This window comes from Aspergillus affinis (genome assembly GCF_023601865.1).
Source record: "Aspergillus affinis strain CMG 70 chromosome Unknown NODE_270_length_12036_cov_85_667029, whole genome shotgun sequence".
Taxonomy (NCBI): domain Eukaryota; kingdom Fungi; phylum Ascomycota; class Eurotiomycetes; order Eurotiales; family Aspergillaceae; genus Aspergillus; species Aspergillus affinis.
Genome location: NW_026516051.1, coordinates 1 through 12,036, shown reverse-complemented (window position 1 = coordinate 12,036; position 12,036 = coordinate 1). Strand labels below are relative to the sequence as shown.

At 45.7% G+C, this 12,036-nt stretch overlaps 4 protein-coding genes across 4 annotated transcripts; all 4 read left to right on the top strand.

Annotated features, from left to right (window-relative positions):
• Nucleotides 1-1,417: 1,417 nt before the first annotated feature.
• KD926_005452 (M20 family metallopeptidase) lies at nucleotides 1,418-2,761 on the top strand (the record flags this gene model as incomplete). The annotated part of the gene is made up of 1 exon (XM_053095551.1): nucleotides 1,418-2,761. The coding sequence occupies one exon, from the start codon at nucleotides 1,418-1,420 to the stop codon at nucleotides 2,759-2,761; it is 1,344 nt and encodes a 447-aa protein (XP_052949795.1).
• Nucleotides 2,762-4,532: 1,771 nt separating this feature from the next.
• On the top strand, nucleotides 4,533-5,767 carry KD926_005451 (phosphotransferase family protein; the record flags this gene model as incomplete). The annotated part of the gene is made up of 3 exons (XM_053095550.1): nucleotides 4,533-4,799; nucleotides 4,859-5,298; nucleotides 5,362-5,767. 3 exons carry the CDS (start codon nucleotides 4,533-4,535, stop codon nucleotides 5,765-5,767), a joined length of 1,113 nt encoding a protein of 370 aa, XP_052949794.1.
• Nucleotides 5,768-8,513: 2,746 nt separating this feature from the next.
• On the top strand, nucleotides 8,514-9,548 carry KD926_005450 (uncharacterized protein; the record flags this gene model as incomplete). Its single annotated transcript, XM_053095549.1, has 1 exon — nucleotides 8,514-9,548. The coding sequence occupies one exon, from the start codon at nucleotides 8,514-8,516 to the stop codon at nucleotides 9,546-9,548; it is 1,035 nt and encodes a 344-aa protein (XP_052949793.1).
• Nucleotides 9,549-10,246: 698 nt separating this feature from the next.
• KD926_005449 (MFS transporter) lies at nucleotides 10,247-11,864 on the top strand (the record flags this gene model as incomplete). Its single annotated transcript, XM_053095548.1, has 6 exons — nucleotides 10,247-10,345; nucleotides 10,399-10,637; nucleotides 10,692-10,809; nucleotides 10,870-11,303; nucleotides 11,380-11,524; nucleotides 11,613-11,864. 6 exons carry the CDS (start codon nucleotides 10,247-10,249, stop codon nucleotides 11,862-11,864), a joined length of 1,287 nt encoding a protein of 428 aa, XP_052949792.1.
• Nucleotides 11,865-12,036: the final 172 nt, after the last annotated feature.

Sequence of the window (12,036 nt, the reverse complement as noted above, 5' to 3'; positions counted from 1 at the left end):
AAGAATCAGACCTTCATCATTCGATATTCCTACGGGTACATTACTAGCAATTACGCCTAGAGAGACGGCCAACATAATACATACATACAGTCATATATATACTTTTGGAGACATAATTAACATAAAGACGAAGGTGCCTAAACATGTCTTATCAAGCTCTATATCATGGATGCGTTTCACTTTATTCTTGTCTCTATAATCATTTAGTTTATAATTATTCCTCTAGCAGTATTCAAAGAGCAACTAAAATTTCTATGTTGCATAATATTTGAAACTATTAGCAGAAAGCATGAGTACAGTACCCTACTTATCCCAATCTAACTTTAATGCTTACATCTTAACCAGCAACCCGCGAAAATTCCACCTCTGAGAGACTAGGGCGCTCGGATATGCCACCGCGGTGGTTATCAATATGTTGTGGATGTTACAGACTCCTTAAGAAAGGCATAGAGCACATTGCTGCACTTTGTGATAAAAACTATAAAAAATATTGCATACGCTGTCTTATCGAAAAAACATGCCAGTACAAGGTAAGGACCAACAGAATCTAGGATAGTCAGCTCTTAATAACAATAAGAAAGATGCCTACTAGGTGTAGAGTTGAGGTGCAAAGTGTTCGCGATCATAAGATGTAGAGGCTATTTCTGGATGCATGAGAAACAGCTAGTGGCTCTGAATAGCCCACAGAAATGCTGGACCTGGGTTTTTTCCTTTATGTAATTACCGCTATTACCTTTTATAAATCCATTTTGTTATATCATATGTGTCATAGTTACTTACATTCAATTCGATTAAATACTATTTACTACTTCAGCCACCTGCTGGAAACTCTAATCTGGCTCAGATCATACAATGTAATTTTTCTCCCCTCAGCTAATAGCTATGAATCATGAATTACCTTTACAAGCCTCATTCCCATCACTACCAGGATATTGTGTTGGATGGGATACTTATATGGAATGGGTATAAGTCCGATTATACGAGAAAAATAATTCTTTTCTAATAATATACAGCTGATTTGTGCTTTAGAACTATAAAAGGATAGGCCATATTATCGCATGACAATGTTCGGAACAAGCTCGGTTATTATTTAGTATATGTGCTACGTCAAACATGAAAACAAATTGTGAGTAATTTCTTATGTGCAGTTACTCAGCAAAGCAAAATAATTCACCATTAGCTAATTCAAATGTCAATATATAGTTAAGACAGAATGGTGACTAGGAATGGGTGGATATGCACATGAATTATGAAGCAGATTGACGTGATAAGGACTAAGCTGCATAACGCCATCATGGAAACCGATTGGCAATTTAGGGTTAGGATAGCCTTATAAAACTAAGGTTGCCTCTCACCAACCTTACCCCCACTCCCGTCCACTTGCATGACAGATCTGATAACGACGGCCCTAACAGCAATGAAAACACCATACCTAGTACTCAGCTTCGCTGCCCTCACAACGGCGTTATCAATTCCATCTCCGCTACAACATTTCCTCAGTGGAAATGGCATCGCCACCCCTCAAAACAGCCTCGACATCAAGAAACCGTCCTCCAACGACCTAGCCCATATCATTGACTCGTCCCCTCTTCTCTCTTTTCATCGTGATATCACCAAGATCGAATCTATCAGTGGCAACGAGAAGAACGTCGGTTCCTTCATTATCGACTTCCTCGCCTCGCGCAACTTCACCGTCGAGAAACAGATCGTCGAACCACAATCTGACACCACACCCGAGCGCTTCAATATCTACGCCTACACTGGGGAGGACCGACACCCGGATATCATCCTAACCAGCCACATCGACACGGTCCCGCCCTTCATCCCTTACTCTCTCCACGCACCCACCAACTCGAAGTCAAACCCAGCCTCGACATCTTTCGCGCGAGAAGATCTCCTCATCGCGGGCCGCGGCTCCGTCGACGCCAAAGCTAGCGTCGCGGCCATTGTCTTCGCCGCGCTCGAAACCCTCGCCGAGAAGCCATCCACCTCACTCGGTCTTCTCCTCGACGTCGGCGAAGAGAACAGTGGTGTTGGCATGAAAACGTTCTCGAGCTCTGATCTCAACCCCTCTCCGTCTTCCTTCCACGCCATCATCTTCGGCGAACCGACCAATCTCTCCCTCATCGCGGGCCACAAAGGCGCGCTGGGATTCCGACTCGTCGCGACCGGTAAGGCCGCGCACTCAGGATACCCGTGGCTCGGAAAGAGCGCGATATCAGCTATTCTGCCTGTTCTGTCGCACCTGGATACATTGCAGACGACTCCGTCCGAGGAAGGCGGGCTCCTGCGCAGCGACATTCTCGGTAACTCAACCCTGAACATCGGGACTGTGATCGGCGGGGTCGCGCATAACGTTGTTCCTGCGTCTGCAGAGGCAGGCATCGCAATCCGTCTAGCAGCTGGCACACCTGACGACACGAGACGGATTATCGAGAAGGCCGTGGAGGATGTTACGGGCGGGGATGGGAGTGTTTACGCGGACTTTTATAAGGCAGGGTTTGCACCGCAGCATCTCGATGCCGATGTCGATGGGTTTGATGTGATTACCGTCAATTATGGAACGGATGTGCCTGCGCTGGAGGTACATGAACGAGAGGATGGGGGAAGAGTGAAGAGGTATTTGTATGGGCCTGGAAGTTTCTATGTGCCGCATAGTAACCATGAGGCAATTACTGTGGGCGAGATTGAGGAGGCTGTTAGAGGTTATAAGAAGCTGATTTTGGCTACGGCAGAGAGGCATGAAAGTGAGTTGGAGTGAGCCATTGAAGGATACGGTATGCGGATATATAACTCGGCTCATCCACATTACAGCATTTTCCAAACAGGACTCGATAGAAGGCTCATCACATATAACCACTCCAATTTGAAAAGTTTGAAAATTGAGGTTCAAATAAATTAGAAGTCACTTGCTAATTTAAATTGGTTCTCTTCCATGTACGCTAGTAGCAAGGGCAGGATCAAGTAGATTTTTGGTTTTGGTCTATAGAGCACTACTTCAAAACGTTTTTTAACAACAGCGCCTGGCTAGCTCAATCGGTAGAGCGTGTGACTCTTAATCACAAGGCTGCGGGTTCGAGCCCCGCGTTGGGCTGTTCTTTTTTGCTTTGAAATTTTTTCGCGATGTAGGCGGGTAGTGAAAGAGACAGCGAGAGGAGAGAGGGAGAGAGAGAGTATCGATTATTTATTTGCCAAGAAAATGACGAGCAGCTGCTTCATTCATAGTAACAACCCAATTACCCCTGCCTACGTTGCTCGGTCTGCTTTCTAGAACACTACGTATGTAGTTTTACCGCCGGAAAGGCGGATCGGCTGGATGGTACGGAGTAGAGCAGGTACTGTAAGAAGAAGTAAATGATTACGGAGTAGAGTAGATAGATAGACCGATCAGGATTTGTACATACAGTTTGGATTGTCTACGGAAGGATAAGGAAAGAAGTGGTCTTTTAGGAAATGAATTGGTGAAAAGATTAGTCCATATATCACATTGTACCAGCTGCCACAGCAGCGTGTCGTTTCTTTATTTTTCCTTTTTTTAGTGGTTATCCCCCAAAGCCTTGCATGGGTGAAAAAAAGTCTTCCTAAGGAGCACATCTTGACAGAATTATACTTTATACCCACCCATTTGGATAGGTACATATTCATACATATCATTCCGGGTAGGATATGAGGGATTTTTAGTATCTTTGATGCAGGTGTATTTTAGTTTATTGAATTAGATCGGCAGACATATTCAGAAAGTTAGGTACAACCCAATCAGAATTATGCATAAATTAATCCACGTGCTTTGGATTTTTTGGGTAGTCTTTGAGTAATCTATGGTGGGCCCAAAATGTGAGGACTCGGCCTTGCTAGTTGCTCCCTTTCTTAAGGGACTACTGTCCCTGGCCACCGATCTCCGAAATTCCCGAAAACACGCGCTAGTTGCAATTATTGAAAATTTGTTATTAATATATTAAGAAACATATAAACATCATAGAGATCATGATCGACTCTAAGTGTTCAGTAATTTGGATACGGGCTGTGGCTTGCTCTTGGCAATTCGGGAATTTCGGAGATCGGTGGCCAGGGACAGTTGGGTTAGTTAAATATTCAATGGTTTAGGTAACTTAATTTATTTCTTAGCCACATTACTTACGGAGTTAACAATTTTGCACGAAGTGATATGTATATTCCCGCCGAAAAAGGATAATAGGAGCACACCTTGCATGCAAAATGACATGTGCGTTGCATGTTCCTTATAGGGCTATTCCCAATTTAACTTATCATTTACGGTTGTGGCTTTTCACTTTAACAATACTATACGTGTCCATGTCAAAGTGCTAAGTTACTAAGGTATTTAATAGTTGATTAAAATAGCTCCTGGTGCTATTTAATGTGGAAGGAAGTCAAATATTTACTTGTGTCTCCGGTTGAAGAGCAAAGGCGCAAACAAATTCTAGTTACAGTTGAAAAGTACATTTCCTTCTTTATATTACCATTCAGTTCCCTGAAAATCTTTTCCCTCTCATCTTGTGTCTTCTTCCTCGAAAATGACTTCAATGGCTATCAGAGAAGATATCGCCCCCGCAGATCATCTTATTGAGCAAAGACCAGATCTTGAATCTCAGGTCATTGAGTCCCTATCTCAAACCCCCTACAAATGTCTATCATTGGAACAATTGAGTGGTGGAATAGCCAACTTTACCTTTCGAGGAAGTCTTTATCTGCCCCTGCAAGATAACCGGAAAAGTGTCATCATTAAGCATTCTCTGTCATGTGAAAAGACGGGAGTTCTTGATTTGCCAGTAATTCGCTGTGTACATCTCTGCCTTTCCCATTGGAACTGATACTTTAGAGACTAACTGCTATTTACTAGGCTGGGGAAGCTGTATCTCTCGAGGTTATGCGTGGCATTTTATTCAAGCATGAACATGTTTCAATCCGGTCCCCACACCCCCTCTATCTCGATACGCACGCAAATATCCAGGTTATGGAGGATATCCCCAATGTAGGGACACTTCGAGACAACCTTTATCTTGATAAAACCACTTCCCAATCCACAGCAATATGCATTGGTGAAAGCCTTGGGCTATGGCTTGGCGAGTTTCACTCCCGGGACTGGAGTCACGTTGATGAAGACGTAATGGCGACAATACGAGAGAACACAGCCGCTCTGAGCATGGGGGGTTTACACTTACATTTCATGATGGACGCATTTCATGATGACCTACTCGCAAAAGAAAGTGTCTCGAAACTCTTTTCGCAGAACCACAACGACCGACGCTCTATCCTTCATGGCGACTTTAGCACTAGAAAGTATGTCATGCTCACTCTTCCTAATGGCCGCTTGCAACTGACGAATTCATTGTATGAGTGAAGTTTCCTTCTCCAGTCACATCAAGAAAACAACAAAAAGAATGATATCAACCTTGTTCTCGTTGACTGGGAACTCTGCCGCTATGGTTGTGTTGCGGAGGACCTGGCATCTATGATCGCGTGTCTCTACACCCAATGGATGCTTGAGGATACTCCATCCGCAGAGTTTATACTGCGTGGGTTCATCCGCGGATATGGCCAGCTGAGCGAACATTTAATTTTTCGATTGGCCGGTCTAATCCCCGTCTATCTTGTGATTTGGGGAAAGTTCGATGTTATTATTGGAGAAAAGTCTGAAGCACGAACACGCGAATTACATAGACATGCGAGGGATTTCCTGGTTGGGGCTGCTCAGAGAGATGTAAAATGGTTGTCGCAGAGCTGCTTGAGCGAGTTTCTCAGGGGTTGAGTGATAGTATCACGTTAAGTTTGAGTATTCAAAGGATCCATTGAAATAAATCGGTGGTGCAACTTGATGCTCCCTCCGGCTTGCATGTTCCGGGCTTTTCTAGTTACATGGTGGAAGAGCCATTTCTAATACATTCTGAAGCCGACTGTAATTTGTTATCTATACAGTACTAAACACCGTATACCTATGAAAATCAGAATGACTATATAGGAGGTAGTAATTGGAATACGGACTATTCACCCTCAGACTATTGCGAATGGCTACATAGTAAATTAGGTAAATCGAAAATATGCAGCTCAGAGGGTGTAGATCTGATGTGATATGGACTTTCCGCAGAATTTTATGCTCTCTTTCTTCAAACATGCTCTGTCGAAGAATTCGCAAATTTTTCTGATGCACAAGCCTCTTTCAAATATTAAAGATCTGACTGACACACGTCTCTTATGCAGTAAGAAACAGCTGAACAATATAGAGATCAGTTCAACTCTAGGTGCTCAGTAATCCGAATACAGACCGTGGGCTGCATGAATGCTAATGTTTGATCGCTTTGGCTCTTCGGAAACTTTGCAAAATTGTGGCCGGAGGGTGTAGTTATCTGCAAAAATACAGGAGGTGCAATATTGATTTGGTCTATTGCATTTAAACATTTAATGCAATTCAGCCGATAGGGTTAAGTGGCAGGCACATATTTTTGTCGGCGAGACATAAGAGCCTAGTCTTTTCATCGTTATCTTATAATGCGTTCCTCCATTCTATAGCATTCTCTACATTTCTAGTTCCTTGTCATAAAAAAGAAAAAGTGAATATATGGCCCCAAGGAGAAGGTATCATTATAATATTTGTCCAGTTAACTAGGTGCGTACAGGTGAGCTGACCAAGTCCACAGCACCTCGGAGAACCTACCGATCAAAGATGTCTTGATGTGTTTTGACATCGGTGATCGGCGAATCCTCAAATTCTGGCTGCTGATACTATGTGGTCAGATCTCCTGTTTCTTATGGATGCTATGTTTCTCTTGGAGTGCTGGCCTATTGGCAGACCGAGATACCTCTACAACAGCTCTATCCCGAATTGCCCAGGTACCAAATATTAATCAAATCGATGCTCTGGACAAACAATTGCTAACTTATTCTATCCTATCAAGAAAAATCTAGGGAGCTCACATTATATCGATATCTTCTTGGCTCTTGTCACTGGCTGTGCGCTCGATGCATGCGACATTTGTCGTCTTTAACTTCAATCGTTCTCTTATAAAGCAATTTCATTACTTTGTTAGCCTGCGTTTACTAATGCTGGCAATGTTAATTTCCGTCTCGGTTCCCTTCCTCATACATTACAAGGCACCTAGGACCTGGGGCCTCGGGGTCATCACCTGCACGTGTGGTTTGCATCTTTTTTTATTATCACGGATCGACTGCATACTCTTTTCGATCGGCGCATCAGTGCCAGACACAGCTCTCTATCCGAGTTTGCCAGGAGCATAAGCTTGGCCGAATTATCTTGGACACGCTGTTGGATTGCGGCATTTACGAATTTACTGGTGTACCTGTACATGATCAGACTCCTCCCATCTCATTGGTATCCATTGATTCCAGTGATTCCAGTGGTTCAGATTGCCGGTGAGGTAAGTTTACGCAATAACAATCCTGCAACTTGACCCTCCGAATTTTAGCAGATAGTTCTGCAAAGCCTTTTCTCCATTATTTGATGAAAATTGGAAAGACACCCCGATATAACATGCTCATTGCGCCTTTTCTACACGCGAGTATCTGCTTCGAATGGGGTTTTCGGCAGATGATCCAAACTCCAAGACTCACTGTAGCGCCCTCGACATATCTCGGTTTAATATTGGCCAGCCATCTTCTGCTCGATCTGCACTTGTCGACGGTCTTTTGTCGCCGCAAAGATCTTCATTGGGCCAGACAGAATATTCTGTTTTCTAACCCCACCCTGCTCGGTTGTCTCGCCGCGCTATCGATGGTGGAACATTCGGGATTTCCAGTTGCAACGTATTCAAGCCGATTGTGGTGATGTTCATGGATAGCGTGGGATTCTTTCCGCAATTTATTCCTTCAAGCTACGCTATTGCTTTTGGCAAGGTGAAATTCATCAGATCGTGAATCTGGAATTGCCTCATGGGCCTCATGTTTCCTTCTTCTACACATCTCGGTGTCTTGGGCATCTACTAGTTACTCTTGTTTGGCCTCTAGTTTAAATAATCGAATAGAACTGTTGGTCAAAGCTGCCCCTTTTCCCACCATGCCCAAGAAGCCCACTCATTTTCTCTTCTTATATGCAAGGAGAATAGACGCATACTACCTGTCGCTTTCAGCCCCGTTCGTGTCGATCATCTCGGTTGTGGTTTTATAGGTCTTGGCTGCAGATAATCGATAGTGGAGTGGGTATATGCAATGGAATCGGATTATCACTACCATCCTTACGTACGAGAAATAAGATCTCGTAGCAATAACTGACCCTGTGAGGTTAAAGTTCTCATATCAAAGGTAAGTATGGAATACGGAGCAGCGGCCAAAAGGTGTAGGAGCATGCGGGGATCGGTATGGCTATCTTAACTCATACAGTCATCAGCGCTAGTGTCATGGCTGCAAGCACCGATGCCCATTATATAGCCTCCTATGAAAGCAGTTCAACAACAACCAACCATCCCTTGTTTTCCTAAAGACACACCACTTTGAATCGCTTTAACTCTATACGAACAGAAACCCCGCTTCAATATTCCGTAAGAATGAACAAAATGGACTCAAATCAGCCTCCTGCACGAGTTTATATCTTTACATATCACCGAACCGGATCAAATCTGCTCACCCAGCTCCTCGCACTAGAAGATCAACCCAATGTCCAGCGCCAGGAGGAGCCCGATATCAATGGGATGCGGTTCTTCGTTCCCCTCCTATCATTGAAACTCGAGAGCGGCCACATGGGGACGCATGTACATGCCCTTCCACCTGACCAAAGAGAAGAACAAGTGAGGTGTATCAAAGACGGTTACAAACGTCTGCTTCAACATCTCAAAAACGCCGAACAGGAAGGGAAAATAATCTGCTTCAAGGACCACGCACACTACATAACAGAACCAGTTGCCGAAACACGCTTGCTCTATGGCGATGGCAGCGTTACCGACGAATTGCCCTGGACTCTGCGTGGGCCCGACGAGCTTGAACAGACGGATATCGGTCGCTCAGATCTCAACGAAACCTTGTTTCCAGACGACTTTCTGAAGACATGGAAGCCTGTATTTCTTATCAGACATCCTGCGGCGGCTTTTCCGTCATTTCATCGCGCGTTGGTCAAGGCCTACGGCCCTGAGTTTGTCGAATCCGACCATGGCCGGAAATTCTTTCAAAAAGCCATGGCCCTGCGATGGATACGCAAATTGTACAACTTCTATGCGCAACACTTTTCCAATTCTCAACATGATCAGGTACCATGGCCTGTGGTGATTGAAGCGGATGATATCATAACTCAGCCTGAGATCTTGATTAAACTCTGCGATATCACCGGCCTAGACAGCTCTAGGATTCGCCTGAGTTGGGAGAAGAAATGCACCGACGAACCTCTAGCATGGCAGGTGTTTCGGGGAACACTCTATGAATCTACGAAGCTTGATCCCTCGAAGGTCGTGGGCGATGTTGATCTGGACAAGGAGTCAGTCAAATGGCGGGAAGAATTCGGAGATGTGGTCGGCCGCAGAATGGAGACAAGTGTGCGAGAGGTTATGCCCGATTACCTATTTTTGAAGTCGAAGAGACTTCGGCTCTAGTTAGTGCGACAGTTTTAGAAGGGCTTCATTCTGCGCGATCGGGCAATTGCCCAAGGCATTGTATTGCATCATTCTCTGTTCCAGATGAAACGAAATGCATGACTCGTCAGACCAAATATGGAAATGAGATCTTGTATCGAACATGTCCCTCGCTGTAAGCTTCATGAGGAAGTTTCTGTTGAAGATCGTGGGCCCTGGATATGCATTAGTCCTGCAGGCTATTAGAGAATAGTTGTATGCAAGGGAAGTAGCCGACCGGAAATCGGCACTGTCCGTCGTCTTGTGTGAATTTTAAGCGCCAAGTTCCAACCACTCCCGCTGAATCTTGATTTGCTTTAGTGAGTCTATTGGCCATTCATCTCTAGGTGAGCATTGCTAATACTCCGGTACATCTTGCATGATGACAGAGCCTGATGGGAAGGACAAGGGAACCACCATAGAGATAACCTCAACGCCATTCAACAACCACGGAAACAAAGATAACAATGAAAACAATGGGTGCGATGCCAGTTCCTCGAGTTCAACAAAGGATGAAAATGTGGTGGATTGGACGGGCCCAAACGACCCAGAGATGCCCCTGAACTGGCCAAAATACCGAAAAGTCGTCATGATTGCATTGGTAACCGCATCTCGATTCACGTCGTAAGAATCCCTTGACCCGGGATGATTCTTCTCGCTTATTATTATTTCTGTCCAGAATGCTCGCTTCTTCGATGATGTCTCCTGCCTTGGTGCAGATTCAAGCCGAGTTCAAAGATTCTTCCCCAACTCTAATCACCTTTACCGTCTCGATCTATGTGAGCTCAGCCCAGGACCCCTACCATACAAAGCCCCGTACCAACTCTGCTAGATAATCGGTACTGCAGTCGGTCCTTTGGTTCTTGCCCCGTTGTCCGAGACGTATGGACGCTCTTGGATCTATCATGCTGGCAATGTCTCGTACACCGTCTTCGCGGTGGCATGTGCGCTCTCGCCCAGCGCTTCGACACTGCTGGCCTTTCGATTTCTGGGTGGATTGGCCGGGAGCATTCCAATCAGCAATGCCGGAGGTACGATTGCCGACATGATCACCCCGGAACGACGCGGCTTGTATGAATGTACCCTTAGCAGTGAGGAACCCAGACCAGGCTGACAGTTAGATAGAATCAACAGCGTATTTGGGGCAGCCTTGATTCTTTCTCCAGCACTGGCCCCGATAGCAGGCGGTTTTTTAGCCGCAGATATGGGCTGGCGGTGGATTTTCTGGTTGATAACGATCTTGGTATGTCCACTACAGCGAGATGGATATGCCATAATAGGTGCTGACTGAATGAAACACCAGAGCGGCGTGACCACCATTATTAGCTTCGGTCTCTTGCGAGAGACGTTCAGCCCCATTCTGCTACAGCGCAAAGCAGCAAGATTGCGCCGAGAAACCGGCAACAGTGAGCTCCAGGCACGAGGCAAGACACACCAGCTCCCCCTCGTCCAGAAGCTGAGACGCGCTCTCCGACGCCCAATGGTTCTACTAGCCACCAGCCCTATCCTGATCATCGCATCTTTTTACCTCGCGTTCGTGTACGGCACCTGCTATCTCCTTCTCACGTCCATGCCCCTCGTATTTCGAGATGTATACGATTGGAGTGAAGGTGCACTGGGACTATGCTCGCTCAGCCTTGGAATAGGTTGCTTGATCGGTGTCTTCATAACGGGCAGGTATAGCGATCGTATCTATCAGCGGAAGAAAGAAAAGTCAGGTGATTCTGACCAGCCGGAGTATGTACCTATATCAATCCTCGTGCTAGCTACTTGTACCATTCCTTTGCTAATACGTATATGCCATACTACTAAGATCCCGACTCTTCTTCCTCCTCCCAGCAGCAGTAGCCCTCCCCGCTGGCCTCCTCATCTACGGCTGGACAGTACACTTCAAATCCCACTGGATCGCCCCCCTAATCGGCACCGGGATCTTTGGCGTGGGCCTAGTGCTCTCATATGTAAGTTAATCCACCCCTCATCCCGCCCCTACCACGCCCGCTATCCATATCCTGAATGCCCAGCACACTGACCAAGTGGCACGGATAGAGCGCCATAAACAACTACCTTATCGACGCATTCTCCATCTACGCCGCCAGCGCTCTAGCAGCAAGCGGCCTCTTCCGAGGCCTAGCCGGCGGACTGCTCCCTCTCAGCGGACCCAAAATGTACGAGCATCTCGGCTACGGATGGGGGAACACGCTCCTTGGACTTTTGTCAGTTGGATTTGGGGGCGTCTCGTTGATCATTTGGGCGTTTGGGAAGGATTTGAGGATGAGGTATCCTGTGGACTTGGAATAGTGGTGTAGTGTAGTGTCACGTCTATCTCATAGCGGGGAATGTTTGTGTAAATTGATGGGGGGGGGGGGGGGGGGGGGGTTATATAATTAAAACCCGTCGTTTAGCATTAAAACAATTTTAAACAAAACCCGAAGGGCGAGTTTATTTTTGAAAAAACAAAAAAAAGAAAAAG